We start from the raw sequence: 16,548 nt of genomic DNA, 5'->3' as shown, positions 1-16,548 counted from the left end.
AACAGCTGCTTTTATCAACAACATTCACCCCCCAGCCCCTGCCTGCCATTTTTCTTCCCAGCCTTTTGGCTTTCCCTACCCACCCAAAGAACAACTTGTGGGCAAAACATTCCCAGGTTTAACAGGACACTCTGTCTTCAGTGGCTCAGTCCCATTATCTGACTTATTCCTCCAACCCATAAAGTGGGGTCAGTGCAATGTGGTAGGCCAAGAACCCAACCCAAAATGCTGATTTATTCACAGAGTGACACTGCCAGGAGAGTATCCTGGGCTGGAGTGGGGACAGATGGGAACAGCAGACAGATGTTATGTTTGTGGGAGGGACAGGGAAAGGAGGATGGGAAGCTAAATAGAATGAAGCTGTTACATGTGGTCTGCTGTCAACACACCTGGGTAAGGGCTGGTGCTTGGAGAGCTGAGGGGGTGGGAGAGCACAGACTACAGGGATGTGGCTCAACATTCTTGCTTTAGTTTACCTCAGTTCCCTCTTAGGGATCATAAGCAAAACATTAGTTTTTATTTTATTATTTAAGCAGTAATCAAACCCAGAAACATCCATTATTCATGTTTAACAAAACAACTTAACTGAAACTGAGGTAATATGAACACAAGTGCCCAATTCCCTGTTTTCATAACCTACAGCATGTGACCTCTGTGGTAGACTTAAAACAAGCAATAAATCCAAATTTTAACTTTCATATACCTGCTGGCAATGCATCTTAAGACTTAAAATATTTAGTGTTTTCTTTCTGGAAGAGCACTGAGTCAGAACAAGGATATCTTTAATACAGCTCTAAATACTTGTGCTACACATGCAAATGTTTGTCTTGGGCCTCTGCAGATTTCATACCCATACAGTTAAATTTAATAAGCTTGCAAATTCAAAAGCAGATATTTTAATATATTGACAATCAACACAGTGTTTACAAATATTTATAATATCAGTGTTTTATATTTATTTACTTCCATATGTACATAAACTATTTTTAATTGCTTCAGTATCCTCCATGCTAAAGAAGCTACAAGTGGTCCAATCTCTGCTCAGAATCTCCAGGACCATCCACTGTCCTGGTATCACCTTTCTATGCAATTCCATTTCTGCCAAAAGCTTTCTTTTGAAGTCTGGCAGGAGCTTCCAACTCCCAGTTAAATTCTATTTATTAGACTAATAAAAAACACACACATAAAACAGTCACATTATTTAGAGTCTTTCTGTCAGGCAGTTTCAGGCTCTGGCACAGCTCAAAACAATTAGAAGACCAGAAATCAGATTCTACCTTGTTTTTGAAGTGCACTTCAATGGGCATAATGAAGCCAGCGTAGCCAGACTCCTCCACCTTGTAGGGGGGCTCCTTGCACACTGAAAGAGAACAAATAAATGTGAACTTGGAATTCAGCACTACTTTATCTGAGCCAAAAAGGAGCTGCAAGAGGAGAACTGGGCCTCTGACGACTCAGGGCACAATTAAAACACTGACCTTTGTGGAAAAACCCACACAGAATAAGATGGTGGCCACAGGCTTAGTTAAGAACATGAAATCTGTTCTTAGCTCCTCCCATGGAACGGAAACATAAAACACTGCAGGCCCGAGCCTCAGTGAGATCCTTCCCCTCCTGTGCACCGAGATACAATTACATTTCTGGGCAGTCCCACAACAATGCAAACTGCCAGCTCCAAGTGCCTGGCAAGGAAAGGCCAAGACCCAAAAGGTGGAACAGCACAGAAAGGTAAACTTTGATGCCCATATTTCTGAATCAAAACATTACCACACACAAGCAGGTGATTATTTTTTCCTTGAAACACTCCCCTGCACTCCTCAGTTGGGTAACAGCCACACTCCAGGCTGCTGCTTCCCCCACAGGTGAACAAACCTGAAGGGCAGGTGAGCACTGCTATTTATTTCACACATAAGGAAACAAGAGGAGGAAGGTGAACCAGTTTGCTGCTAAGGTCAGAGCTGCTTACTTCAGAAACAGCAATTAGAAAAGTTAATTGCTTCTCAGAAATTAATCTGCATGTCCCTGCCTCAGCTCCCCCTGTCCCGCTATCTGGTGTGGGTTCTGAATCCCTCCTTTATCTATTCCAGGATATCAAATTTGAAGGATTCCAGGATCATTTCTTTGGCCATGATCTAGCAGCACACTGCAGCTGCCAGAAGAAACATGAGACCCACACGGATATTCTCCCTCTCAGGAACTGGATGCACTTGCATATCATTTATGCACTGCAATATATGTAAATAAAGTCAATTAGGTAATTGGAGGAATTCAGTGCAAATCTTTTGAGTTTCTCTTAAGAATTCCAAGTAATTAATATGATTAGGGAACAGTACATCAAACCAAAAAGCACACAAATTATTTTCCTTTAATGTAGCTGTATTATCCCCACCCAGCTCTAAGCACTTCTACCATCATTAAGGTGCTGGAAAGCAGCACTCCAAACGCAACTGAGAAAAAAAAAGAGCATCACTAAAAATAACAAAAAACCTCTAGACTTGCTTTAACTTGAATTTCGTGTAAGAAACCTGTCATTTAAAGGGAAAAATCCCAAACCAAAGAGCAGTGCCAATATGGCAGCAGGAATCTTAAGCTTATCTGCCAAGCAGCCTTTGTTCCTCTGCCACTCTATTCTGACAAATTCCAAGGGCTCCAAGAGCAATCTGCCAGCAGCACAAGCCCACCTTCAGCACCAGGATCTGCTCCAAGAGGGCACCAGCTGAAGAAACCCTTCAAACAAACTCAGGAATAGGAGAGGCATTTTCCACAGTGTTTAGGAACAGCCCAGACACACCTTGGTCAAAGGCACGCTGGCATTAGGAGCAAGCTCAAGGAAGCTTGGAAAACCCAGGGACTGGGAAAAACTACCCCTGTAAAGGTGGATGATACAGCAACTGACTGAGCAAAGGCCATGGTTTTATACTGACAGAGGGCAGGAATGGATGGATGGATGGATTGGGCAGGAATTGTTGGCTGTGAGGGTGGGGAGGCCCTGGCACAGGGTGCCCAGAGCAGCTGTGGCTGCCCCTGGATCCCTGGCAGTGCCCAAGGCCAGGCTGGACAGGGCTTGGAGCAGCCTGGGACAGTGGGAGGTGTCCCTGCCCACGGCAGAGGTGGGATGGGCTTTAAGGGCCCTTCCAATCCAAACCATTCCAGGATTCTATGTACCATCTCAACATAGTTATTTGTAATAGATTAATTACAACAAAAGACAAGAACCCTAACCCCCATTTTTATTCTATAAATCAGCATTCTGCTCAGTCCTGCACCTGTTTATTATACATCAGTTTTAGCAGGTCAGTTTGAAGGAGATATCAACACAGGGCCAGGAGTCACACCCTTGTGAATGCTGAGCACTTCTCAGTTCCTTTCCACCGTGGACTCCCAAAAATACCCAATGGCACAGGTTGTCCTAAGGCATCCTCAGTGTCCTGCTCCCAAGGCAGTATTTCCAAGAATGCACAGTACACTAATTCTCATGGGCAGCTTGTCTTTCTTAAAGCACTAATGCTGCAGCTTCAGTTACACAATCCCACACAGCTGTAACTGCACTGCCCCTGAGAAGGGCAATTCCTGCTCCTCAACCTCATGAGCTCCTGCTGCTCCACGCCAAGAATAAGGTTCATCTTGCTGCAGTCAGAAAGTAACACTCCAACCCAACCACAATGACTGCACCGGGCGTGCAGGGGGAATGTACAGCAAAGACACCATCACCCCATGGCAGCATTGATTTCTGCTGGGTTAAGGTGATCTGAACTGGCACCTGAGAGCAGAAATTGCAAGAATCTGCAAAACTCTCCGTAGCCAGTACATATCTGAGCCCAGTATTAGAGCATCTCCCATGTGCTTCCAGCTTTTGCTGGCGAATTCTAACAAATCCAACCCATCTTTCCCATTGTGTAACATGAATTATCTTCTGCTGTCACTTGTGTCTTGAGAACCTGCACATACTAATGCTTAAATAAGAGGAGAAAGCAGCTCACCTCCTGCCCTTTCAGCAGAAGAAAGGTCCCATTCTCCCTGACCTTCCTCAAGCACAGTGGGGAAAGGTTAAAGCTGCAGTGCACGCAATGGACATTTCACTCCTCTTTAAGGAGATATTTCACAGAAAAGTGACAGTTCAACACAACCTCGACTTGCAAAACGCTCTTTCACAGAGATAAACCACGTCCAACCCCTCTGACCTCGCTTGGGTTTTGGGAAGCTCTCGTGCAGGCGGAAGACGACGCGCTCCACGAAGTGCTGGATGTCGCACTGCTCCGGGCCCCGCACGAACACCATCCAGTCGTGGGTGAAGCCCTCCGTGGTCGGCTTCTTGCGCAGCTGGGCCCGGTGCCCCAGCTCCAGCTTCACCTGCACCGTGCACTGGTGGGGACAGAGCAGCACTGTCAGCACAGGGAACACAGCACCGGGCTGGATCCACAGTCCCCGTGTGGGGATCAGCCCCAGACTGCAAACCGCCGTTACCGACGGCAAAGCTGGCACAGAAATAGCTCCCAGCACCATTTCATACCTATTTTCTGCTTAATATTAACACTGCAGAGAAAGCAGCTCTACAAGAGGGATCGGTTTCTCTGCCTCACTTACCAGTTAAATTGTCAGCAAAGTCCTAATTGAGGAATCTTTATTTCTAGAAAGTGTCAGAGACAGAACTTGATGTTCACAGCTTACAGAATTCACAGCACTGACAGAAAACTCATCTTGAAACAGGAAAAATCAGATCATGAATTGGTGGTTTATGATATTCCCTAGAATATATCACTCAGCAGAAGAAAATTATGTTTCCTGTGTGGTTCTAAATATATTTTATTATCTCACTTTCAAAGATCAAGTTAACATAACTGCCTGTACAATGTCCAGCACTAAACTGACCTAATTCTGATTTGCACTCCTGAATCCAGCTCTGATCACTGAGTGACAGAGAAGGTGTATTACATGTCTGGCTCAAAGCACAAAAATCCCATTAAGTGCCTTCAAAACCAAATGAAATTAATGGTGAAAATCCACGTAGTATTGCAGACTTCACAGCCAGGAGAAAGGAAATGAATTAAACAGAAGTAACAGAGAAAAGGCAAATGGGATTCCAACACAAGATAAATCAAGGAAATCTTAGAGCCACATTCGTAGACAGAGAATAACACTCAAGGTACCCAACTTTTGAGCACATTTGTTACACAAACCAGAGCAGCAGCAGTGATTCCAAACTAAACCTACCAAAATCCAGCTTCAGCACCAGGAGGCTCATAGAAAAACGGGCTGGTTTTAGTCCCTACCCCATTCTTTACTTCAGGCTTGAAAATAAGTGTCTTGCTCCTCCTAGCAAGTCCCAATTACCATTGGGAGAGGCAGCATTATTTGTCATTACCTATATTACATGTTGACCTGGAGCCAAACCAAGGGCATGTTAGACAATGAGCAGGGAAAGAGAAAGCTTAGAAAGCTTCCTGAGCTCCAGACAAATGTTCAGGGAAAGTATCATCCTTATTTTCCCCCTGATAAACTGCAGCAAGGAATGTGATCACAATTAATGCTAAAAAAATAATTTGCATCTCCAATCCGAGATTTTTTTTTTCCAGATCCTAGTGAATACTTGCTGAAAAAGCACAAGTGACTCCATCTCAGCCTTCTTGTCTTTGTAAAAAGCTCTCACAGGAGGTCTGCAGGGCACCAGGCATCAAAGCCTGACCTCCCAAATTGCAGTCCAGTTCCAATTTCAACCATAAGCCTTAACACACTCTTTCAGGCAGTTTAAATCCTTACAGCAAAATACCTTCAGCCACCCAACACATCAATCCTAAGGCTCGGGGACAAACTCATCTAATTAATTCCTTCACCATTATTGCTACAGCATTTCTTGGGGATACCTTCCTCTTCAAGTTCTCTTGGCAGGCCATTTTTTCCTGTTCTTAAGGCTTATCTACAGCAGCTCCACCTCGCTCCTGCACTAAGAACCAAGGCCCAGGGCCGGCTGCTCTTTCATGTCGCATTAAGGGCTGAGAAGAAAGGCAAGGTGTGCTTCTCTCCGAGCACAGCAATCCCTCCAACGCTGCAAAAGCATTATGTGGAGCCAGGCTGCCGAAATCCTGAGCTCACATCGGAGTGTGCCTGCAGGCCTGCTTTATCTGGGATGCTTCCCACAGTGTTCACATCCCCTGAGCCAGGCTGTGCCGCAGCCTCACGTTATCGATTCCATAATTACCCTTTAAATCCTGCTACTGTTGCCAGTTACTACCCCTCTCCTGAGAAGTGCAAATGACTGTCAGGCTACAAAATATGCCTTTCCGAGTTGAAACGGCTGAGAAATTGGAGCTGAGAACCAGATGGGGCTGTGTGGAAGAGAACGAAATTAAACATAAAAGAGAACTGTTTAACTGAGAGTGAAAGTTGTACTTGCTGCACTCCTCACACCCTGCTCCAATTAACAATCGCAGTGAATTAAGCCAGAAGTTGAAACACATTTGAAAATAAGATCTCCCAACATAACCAGCATCCAAAGTTCCTCCGCTGAAAATGGAGGGTTTTTTTCCTTTTTTTCCAAGCGTGTCTCTCAACAAAGGGAAATCAGGATCCTATTCAAACAATTTGTAATAATACAAAGGAGCCTGCTTTCAACTTCTCAATAAACATTCTGAAGGCTGCTCTGGTTTTTGTTTGATGTGCTAATTGCCTGAAAGCCATCAGCAGCTCCCATTCCCGCTCCTCCGGGTGATTATCCGGGATAGCGGGGCTCGTTCGGAACCTCAGCCCGGGAGGTACCTGTTACCCGCTCCTCGCACACAAAAGGTTCCCCCATCCCCGTCACCTCAGGTAAACTTCCCGCACGCATCCTGGAAGCCCCGGTGTCTGCAGGGACTCTCCCGGTGGCATTAACCCTTCCCGGTGGCATTAACCCTTCCCAGCGCGGTTCGGAGGGGGCACGTCCCTCCCCGGCAATAATCCCAGGCAGGAATTTGCGGGAAATGCTGCTCACACCCCCCGCCGCGGGCGAGGCTGCAGCGGCCGCCCACGGAGGGGACAGGGCTGAAAGCCCCCACAGAAGGGTGTGGGGAGGTGTCCCCCCTCAATGGGATTAGGGAGGAGGTGTGATCCCCCCCCACTCAAATGCGGGGTGGGAAGGAGGAGTCCCCATTAAATAAAGGGTGTGATGCGCTCCCCCCAAAATGGGATTGGAGAGATGATGTGTCCCCCCAAAAGGGATGTGGGGAGGAGGTGTGTCCCCTAAATGGAGGGTGTGAAGGTTGTGTGACCCCCCCCCACACCCCAAATGGGACTGGGGAGATGTGCCCGCGCAAAAGGTGTGGGAGGGAGGTGAACTCCCCCAAATGGGATTTAGGAGATGTGTCCCCCAAAAGGCGAAGGGGGAGAAGGTGTGCACTCTCCCCAAACAGGGGGTGGGAAGGATGTGTGACCCCCCAAATTAGACTGAGGGCATCTGCCACCCCCAAAAGGGTGAGAAGGAGACGTGCCCCCTAAACGGGGGGTGTAGGGAGGAGGTGTGTCCCCACAAAGGGGTGTGAGGAGGACGTGTGCCGCCCAAATGCGACTGATGTGCCCCCGCAACAGGGTGGGGGAAGGAGGAGGTGTGCCCCCCAAATGGGACTGACGAGATGTGCCCCTCAAAAGGGGTTGGGGAAGAGATGTGCCCCCCCCCCCAAAAGGGAATAGGGGAGGAGGTGTGCCCCTTAAAGAGTGTGGGGAAGACATGTACCCCCCAAAAGAGGGGTATGGAGGAGGTGTGCCCCCCACAAAGAGGGTGTGAGGAGGAGATATGTCCCCCCAAAGGGGGGCGATGCCCCCCAGAACCCCCTTCCTAAGGATGGGGGAGCCCCCCCCCATTCAGGGCCCCCTCCCCAGGGGTGCCTCCCCTACGTGCCCCCCTTTCTGAGGGGGGGCGGCACCGCCCCACCCCTCCGGCAGCGAGGCGCGGCCGCTCCCCTCACCTGATTGTCCATGGCTGGGCACAGCAGCGCCGCGGGCCCCGCTCGCTGGCTCCCGCCGCCGCGGCGGTTTCAGCTGCCCGGTCGGCGGGGCGGGGGGGAGAGAATCTCTTCCCCGCTCTGTCCACGAGCGAAGCTGCTCTGTCCGTTCCCCCCCACCCCCCTCCCCACCGCCTCGGCCGCCGCCTGCTCGGTCGCGGCCCCTCACGGCCCCGCCGCCCGCCTCATTGTGTGTCACTCACAGGCAGCGCCAGCCCCGCGCCCGCCCCGCGGAACCGGAAACCGCCTCAGCGCCACAGCGGCCCCCGCGCGCCGCCAATGCCCGCGCGCCGCACGCCGCGGGGCGCGGCCCCGCCCCCTCGCCGTGATGGACGGGAGCATCCACCAATGAGCGGCGGGCGGGCTGCAGAGTGGGCGGGGATGTGGGCGGGGTTAGCGCGGTGGGTCAGGCGAGGGGCGGGAGCGGGGTCCGGCCGCCCCCCCCAGGCCCGTGTGGGGCGATGCGGCGGCCGCTCTGCTGCCGCTGGCCTCCCGCTGCTGTCCCCGCTTCTGCCCCTCGCGATTTTCCTCTTAGTGCACAACCAACGCCGGCACCAGGCGTGTGGGCCTCGCCGTGCGCTCCCGGCCGCGCCATCCCGCCCCTTCTCCTTCCATCCCGCCCTCGGTCCACGTTTCCCCGACGGTGTGTTAATTCCCGATACAAATGAGGTGGGAGCGAGGGGAAATGAGGGAAGGCTCAGGTCCCGATGCGGCGGGCTCGGCAGCCCGGGCAGGGCTCGCCTTGTTCGCAGCCTCGCTCCTTCCTGCGCCTTTTCTCCTCTCCGTCTCTCCCTCACGTTCCCCCGTCTCATTTTCCCCTCGTTGTCTTTCATTTTCCCTCACTGCTCTCCTTCTCCTCCTGCCCATCTCCCATTCCCCCTCAGTTTTTCTCATTTGCTCTTGTTCTCTCCCGTTTTCCCTTAGCCTTTTATTCTCCCTTGTTCTCCCTCATTTTTCTCTTTGCTCTCTCTCGGTTCCATTGCCCACACTCTCATTTTCTTTCCATTTCTTTCCTTTTCCTCTCAGTCTCCCTCATTTCTCCCATCAATCTCCCACATTTTCTCAGTTTCCATTTTCCTCTTGTCCTTCCTTTTTCCTTCTGGTGTTTTCCTTTCCCTCTTTCACTCTTTTTCCATTGGTCTCCCTCATTTTCTTTCAGTTTCTCTCATTGCCCCCTCATTTTTTTCTCCTTTTGCCCTCAGTCTCCCTCATTTACCCTCGGGTTCTGTTTTCCCTGGAGTATCCCATGTTTTCTCTCATTTTCTCCCTCAATCTTACTTTTTTCAGCTTCTCTCCTTTGCCCCACTCTCTCTCATTTTCCCCTCAGTTTTTCTCATTTCCCCCCTCATCTTCTTTCCTTTCCCCCCTCAATCTCCCACGTTTCCTCCTAAAGTTTCCGTTTTCCCCTTGTCTCGTGCATTTTTCCCCCCAAGTCTCCCTCATTTCCCTCCATTTATCTCCTTTTCCCTTTGGTCTTCCTCATTTTTTCTCCTCAGTCTCCCAGATTTTCCCTCTCAGTCTCCCACATTTCCTCTCAGTTTCCATTTTCCTCCCTCATTCCCCTCATTTTTCCCCCTCAGTCCCCTTCATTTTCCCCCTCAGTTTCCTCTTTTCCCTTCGCTCTTCTTTTCCCCCTCGATCTCCCTCATTTTCCCCTCAGTCTCCCGCATTTCCTCTCGGTTCTCATTTCCCCTTCACTTCCCTCATTTCTCCCCTTTGTCCCTCATTCCCCTTCCCGCCTTCCTTCCCCCTCTCCCCCTTCTTTTTCTCCCTCCCGGGGAGAGTTTTACCCTTTTTTTTTTTAAGAGTTTTAAGTGACAAGTTATAGCTCTCAATTTTGCCAGCCCTAAAGGAACGCGGGGCCGATCTTTACAAGTGCTATTGGTGACTGTTTCCGAGCAAACTCGCTCAGAATTTTTTTTTTTCTCCAACTTTCTTGTTTGAGATAGTTTGTTGATCTCTGCGAGGCAGCAGAAAAACCCCGTGTTAGCCAATAACTCTGTGTGTCGCTGACTGATCGCCACAGGCGAGGATTAATCGGTTCCCAAATCGTTCTAAAGAGCCACTTTACCTCATCAACCTGATAGAGGATATTAGCGAAGCAAAATGCTTAATCGCTTCAGTTAACAACAACAACAACAAAAAAGAGCCTGATTTGGGTTCCTTTAAGTGCTCCGGTTTTAATTTTCCATGTTTCTGTCTGATGCAGTCCCAAGAGACATCTCCTTGGACAGTCCCTTTTCTTCTCCGTTGAGAAAGGGCCTCTTTCTCTGGGAGTTCTCATTGATATCTTTAATTGTGAACATTATTCCCATGCACGTGACTCTCGGGTCTAAATCTTTTTATTTTCTACCTCCCCATCTTGTCTATTCACTCACAGCCTCATCACAGTCCTCGGTGGTTACGTGCCCCCAGGGCTGAGTATTTCCTGGGAATGTCTTCATCCTTCCCAAGTTGCTCTTGCTCTTCTGAATTTCCACCTTGTGCAGGAGATGTTGTTCACACAAACTAAGCCCTGAGCTTTTTCTTGAAAAATTGCCTGTTACTTCCTCTGAAACACCATTAGAATTTGCTTTTTGTTTTCATTTCCCTCAACGGCAATTTTTCCGTGCCTTCATTTCTGCCCAGCCTGGTGTTAATGGTTGTTTTTGTGCTCTCCCAGTGTAGGACACAGCTGCCATCCCACTTCAGGTTTGGACACAGGTCACTCCTCCAGCTTTCAGGGGCAGGATCTGGGCAAAACCTTGGACACTTCCAAGATGGGGAACCCAGAGCCGGCTCCCTCAGCTTCCACGTGTACCCTGGCAGGCAAACAATTGGGGATTAAACCACATTTTTACTGAACGATTTGGGGTGTCCCTTTTGGGGTAAGCACCACCTGGTGCTCCAAGCACTCTCTGCTGGGACAGGCACTTTGGACTGTGCTGATCCCTGTGGATCCCTTCCAACTCAGGATATTCGATGAAGCGGCGTGAACGGATTAATTTAAAATGTGCTGGGGTGGCTCTTTACGTTCAACTGCGAAAACACTCAAGGAGAGAAATTCCTAGAACCAGCCTTTGCTCTGCTAGCAGTTCCCAGCCTGAACCGTTTCCAGTGCAACCACTGATCAACCTATCCTGATTTTCTTTTCAAGCTCCCCTCAAAAAGAAGAAAAAAAAAAAATCACAGCCAAGGGTAGAAAATTTGCCAGGTTCTTTGGGAGTTTCGGGTGCTGGGGATGCCGGAGCCAGCAGCCATCCAGGCTTCTCCAAACTCCTAATTTTGCAGGGAGATCTCAAGCTAACGAGCTGTCAGCCGAGTGCCTTCGCACCCGAGGCAGCCGTGGGCTGAGCTCCTGGTTCTTTATACCTATTCCAGCAACTTCTGGGCTTTGCAATGAGCGTCTGCAAATCCAATTAGCGTCTTTCTTTGTGGCACTGGATGCTGGCAGAGATCCGCTGTGCTGCTGCCATCTACAGTAGGGCCAATGCCAATGGATAAGAAACAGCCCTTATTTGCATATTCAAATATGCAAATGAGACACGACAGCTCTCCTTCATTTTTGTTTGGGTTTTTATTTTTTTTATTTTTCTTTCCAGAGTCTTGCCTCAAAGATCCTTGTCTCGGACTGAAAGGTGTGTGTTTAATCTGGCTTGGCCCATGGTAGGGGACCATGCCAAGGGCTGGTTCTGTCCCGTGAGAGTTGGGGATGATGGGAAATAAAGTGGAAAAAAGACTTTGCACTGCGCTTATCCCTGCCTTGGCCAGGGGTGGGAAAGATTTCGGGTGTGTTTTCCCAGGTTCCAGCCCTGGGAAAGGACAACACGTTCTTTCTCTCTCCTGCCTGTGCACACCATGGATGTTTGACAGGCCGAATGTGGCTGTTCCTGGGAAGTGTGAGCAAAGGAGGAGCAGACAGGGCATTGGGATCAGATGGGTCCCGGTGCTCCAGTGGGGAAAGTCCTGACAGAGCAGCCCACGCTCAGGTGTCCCCCCCAGTCACCAGACTGGCAGAGCCCAGCCCAGCTCTTGGGGTGATCTGAGGAGCAGGCAACTGCAGACAAAACTGCCCCTCGAGGCACCTCTTCCCTCCCCTGGCTCCCTTTCTCTGCAGGAACACAGCACTGACCTGTTCAAACACACACACAGGCTCCCCAGCAGCCCCTCCAGACCATCCTCATGCAGCCCAAGATGCCTGAATGGCTCATTTTTCAGCAGAAGTTCTTTCCTGTAGGTCTAGCATCCCTCACTGTGAGGTGGGCTGTACATCAACTGTATATTGACTGCAAGTCCCTGTCATGGTTTCATATGTCTGTTCTTGTGGCTTGCCCTTCCTGTCTCTGGAGAAACAAGTTTGTTTCACTGTTTTTCATCATTCATTATTATTTTCTCATTACTAATTTAGTTGCTGCCTTCCCTGCTTCCACTCTTGCACTGAAGACCACGACTTCTGTGGTCAGTCTGGGCTCTGAGTGGCTTGGACAGCAGCCAGGGAACAAGCAAGGCTGATTCCAGCATGGAAAGAATCGGGCAGTGCAGGAAAATTATCATCTTGTAATATCTCTGAAGGATTTAAAGATTAGGACAGAAACCTTACATTTGCACAGGGTTTCTCTGAGAAAATTCACTCTTCCACTTTGTGCCCATGTGCAACATGCTTGAGTGGAAAGACTCTTGAGTTCTGGATGTCAGTGACTCCACTGCCTTCTCTTACAGCTGCAAAATTATTACAGCGGTCCTCACCTACTTCTGCAAAACCCATCCCATGAGCCAAGTGCTCTGTGGTGTTCCCATGATGAACAAATCTGCAGCTGAAATCCAGAATTGGTGACATTTAAGTAAGAGGGGGCAGAGATTTTTCTCCTGGTGTGGACCAAGACTTTGCCAACCACAGCATCACGTCCTTGTGTGCAGCCTCTGAAAATGTCCTGCAGCTGAGGGAGGATTTGGTTTCTCTGGGGGCACCTGGGCCCTGCTCTGGTCTGTGTCTGGCACAGGGCCACCTCAGGGTGACAGGGAGGAGCTGTGAGTGAGGGGTGAGTGAGGGCTGCAGCCACACCGGCTCCTGGTTTGTTAATCGACACTGAGATCCCTGCAGGGAATCCTGTGCTTGTTTCAATCAGCTGTGAACCCCAGCAGTGTTTATTCTTCTAAAAACTGATTTTCTTTTGCCTGTTGTCTGCCTTCCCCTTCTGCAGTTCACACTCCACACTGCAGTGTTCACAGAACATATTTAACACTGGTGTAGTGTAGCAAGAGCCCAGATTGTTAATAACCAAAAACTCTGATTGCCAAAAAGATACTCCTAGCAACTACTAGCTGCATCTGGGAAAAATTACAGGCAGCTTGGAAATTCTTTAGTTCCTTATTAATGAAGGACTTTGTAAAAAAAACCAACCCACACTGTAATATAGTTTAGCTTAACTACGTTCTTTTGTGCCCGAGGAAAATCTAAATTATAGCGTGCTATAGCTACTGAAAAACGCAAAAGGATTTAAATGTACAATAACCCTCCGAACCAGAAGGAAGAGGGAAAATTTTCTAAGTAAGCGGGAACACAATGAGAATTTATTTTATTCTTTCTGGGTATTTAGTGCTGGTGAAAAGAGCCAGATGAATAGTCCCAAACACATCACGTCTCCTGCAGATGCAACATGGGCAGCACAAGCGTCCTCGAACTGCCCCGCCAACGTGACCCAGTTCTGAATGAGCAGCACCAGCTTGCTGGGGGAGAAAGGAGCCTGTCACTATTCAGCCCCTGACCCCTCTGCTCCAGGCTGTTAATGAAGGGGCCTCATTAACACCAAAGGTGAGCTTGGCATTATAATGGGCTGCTGAAGTGACACCCATCAATCCTCTGCGCTGGCTATTGAGGTGAGGGCACCTTCCCCTTGTGCTCTGCAGGCAGAGGTCAGCTTTGGCCAAGTGATGTAACAGCCTGGTACTGCCAGAGCTGGCCAGACCTGCCACGGGGAGAATTTCACCAGCTGGATTCGTCCCAGGCTGAATACAAGCTGCTGGCACAAGGACAGCTGCAGAAGACGGGCCCAGGCACCTCATGTGGCCACTGGAGCAAACACAATCGTGGGACAATGGGAGGGAGGGAGATTCACTGCTGAAATCGGTGTCTGTTCTGCACAGGGCTGCTTTTGGCTGCTGCCAAAGTCTTTGAAAGGTGCCCGTCTGCATGCTGAGAGAGAGGCCACCTTGTGACTGAGGGCTGTCACCCTCAGCAGGGTAACCTTTAGGCCACTGAAAAATACCAGATGATGGAAAAATATAGCTTGGAAAATACTACATGACAGAAGGAGATCAGTAGGGAAGTCTGACCAGCACCAAAAAGCCTGTTCTGAGTTGTGTTCTGGGTTGAAGTACACAAAAAGTGAGTAAGGATTTCTATCTCACATTGCCTGGAGCAGCTGTGGCTGCCCCATCTCTGGAAGTGTCCAAATCCAGACTGGGTGAGGTTTGGAGCAACCTGGGACAGTGGAAGGTGTCCCTGCCCATGGCAGGGGTGAGACTGGATGGGCTTTAAAGTCCCTTCCAACCCAAACCATTCCATGATTCTACAAAAACACTGAGACAGAACATCTCCCAAGGCCTTCCCCGTGTTTGAAGTTTCCTGGGGCTCTGAGGTGGCAGTCCAGTGGGTGCACACTCATGCTTGCCCTGGTTCTGAGCATCCTGAGCCCTTCTCACACTGTGTGGATCCTTTTCCTCTTGGGTCTGATGTTTCTGCGATTTCCAACCCCAGTAATTCAGCCTGGTGGTTTGGAGAGCCACTGGCATTTTCCAGTGGATCCCCAGCCTTGGGGGGGTGTGATGCTCTCTGCACTCTGAGCACATTGTGAGACAAAACCAGAGACCCTAGAGCTGTTTTTCAGAGCCTGCAGCATTCCAAGCCTCAGCCTGAAGAAAAGGAAGCACAGGAGGATCTTCTGGTTCTCCACAACTCCCTGACATGAGGGTGCAGCCATATAGGGGCTGGGCTCTGCCCCCAGGGAACAATGGACGGGAAAAAAACCAGCCTCAGGTTGGTCCAGGGGAGGTTTAGGTTGGATATTGCAAAAATTTCCTCACAGAAATGGTTGCAAAGTATTGGAATGGGCTGCCCAGGGCAGTGATGGAATCACCATTGCTGGAAGTGTTCAGAAAACTTGTGGATGTGGCCCCTAGGGACATGGTTTGAGTGGTGGTGCTGCTGGGTTGCTGGTTTGACTCAGTGATCTGAACCATTATGATTGATTCTGTGATTGTATAAAACTATTAAGAATTTCAGATTTTAGTTTATTTTAGTTTTTTTTTTTTTTTTTTTTTTTTTTTGTGTGGATTCTGGGTCAGCTGCTTCCATGACAGATTCCACTAAACTGTTTTTCCAGAATGATGTAAAAAGAGCTTTCACCTGTCTGTACAGCAACTGCAGGAGGGGTTGCCACATATGTAAATGTCTGCAAATGAGCCCTGGCTCAGGTACGGTGCCAGCTCAGATAGTGCCCCACGCTGCAGTGGGGGCTATGCCAACGTGCTGTGACTCAGGGCATTTGGCTGGCCCTGCCATGCTGAAATTCAGCCCACTGAAACTTCAGCTTTATCAGTGCCATCGTTACCTGTGAGACAGGAGTGCCCCTGATTGCAGCAAAGCCATTTTTTAGCAGCGTGGCACATCTCAAACACCCTGGAGCTGGATTTTGTTGCACAAAAGCACAGCCAGTGCAGTTTCAAGGGAGTCAGGCTGGAATATAAAGTGACAAACACATGTGACAAACACTGTTTAGACCAACACAGGGAGGATTCAGAGCTGTCACTGTGGGGACAGAACTGTAACAAATTCTTTCCCTTTGTTACTCAGCCATCAAATAAGCCAGGTAATGCCCTCCCATGAGTGAACCCACTGCAATTATAAAGTTGTAAACCATCAATATTTGAGCTGGATGAAGGATTCAATCAATTTGGACCCATTTCATGCAGTTTGGGAATTGCACTCTGCAAACACTGCAGGTGCAGACTGCTCGGTTTGGGTGCCTGGGCATTTTTATAGGCCAGGAGATTTATTTTAAATACGTGTGAAATGTGTCACGAAACATCTGACATATGTGGGAAACATATTCCTGCACCGTCTGGGCAGTGTGTGAGGTCGCTGGGGAACAGCTTGAAAACAGCAATCATTTGCATATGGATATTGAGTTATTTATTTGGTGACACCATCCCAGGGGAAGAGGGGCATGGCCCAGGTCTCTGTAGGTCACAGGCAATGTCAGGGGTGTTGAACTTGTGAGGAGAAAAAATTGTGAGGGCAAATACAAATGGCTGAAGTGTTTGTGCCTGGAGATTTTATTTGATCCTTGTATAAAAGTTTTGTGGAGGGTAAGAAGCAGAAGGAGGAAAATGATGTTATTTTTGACCCTTTGCTCTATGATATTTTAATCACTAAGGGTCATAGAAAAACAGAATGTCCCAAACTGGAAGAGACCCACAAGGATCCTGAGTCCAACTCCTGCACACACCCCCCAACAATCCCACCCTGTGCATCCCTGAGAGTGTTTGTCTTGGAAAAGACCTTAAAGATAATCTGATTCCAAATCTTAATTGGAAT

At 49.0% G+C, this 16,548-nt stretch overlaps 1 protein-coding gene across 1 annotated transcript in view; it reads right to left on the bottom strand.

The window, feature by feature from the left end:
- Positions 1–8,162, bottom strand: part of MLLT1 (MLLT1 super elongation complex subunit) — a 32,374-nt gene extending 24,212 nt beyond the window's left edge. Inside the window, exons 1-3 of the mRNA XM_066336318.1 lie at positions 7,938–8,162; positions 4,182–4,362; positions 1,278–1,360 (exon numbers count right to left, since the gene is read on the bottom strand). Of these exons, the coding sequence (XP_066192415.1) occupies positions 1,278–1,360; positions 4,182–4,362; positions 7,938–7,949 (276 nt within the window). The 5' untranslated portion in view covers positions 7,950–8,162. The remainder of the gene's footprint in view (positions 1–1,277; positions 1,361–4,181; positions 4,363–7,937) is intronic.
- Positions 8,163–16,548: the final 8,386 nt, after the last annotated feature.

Source organism: Sylvia atricapilla, chromosome 26 (genome assembly GCF_009819655.1).
Source record: "Sylvia atricapilla isolate bSylAtr1 chromosome 26, bSylAtr1.pri, whole genome shotgun sequence".
NCBI classification, from domain to species: domain Eukaryota; kingdom Metazoa; phylum Chordata; class Aves; order Passeriformes; family Sylviidae; genus Sylvia; species Sylvia atricapilla.
The sequence above is the reverse complement of the archived record's forward strand: the minus strand, read 5'-3'. Positions and strand labels throughout refer to the sequence as shown.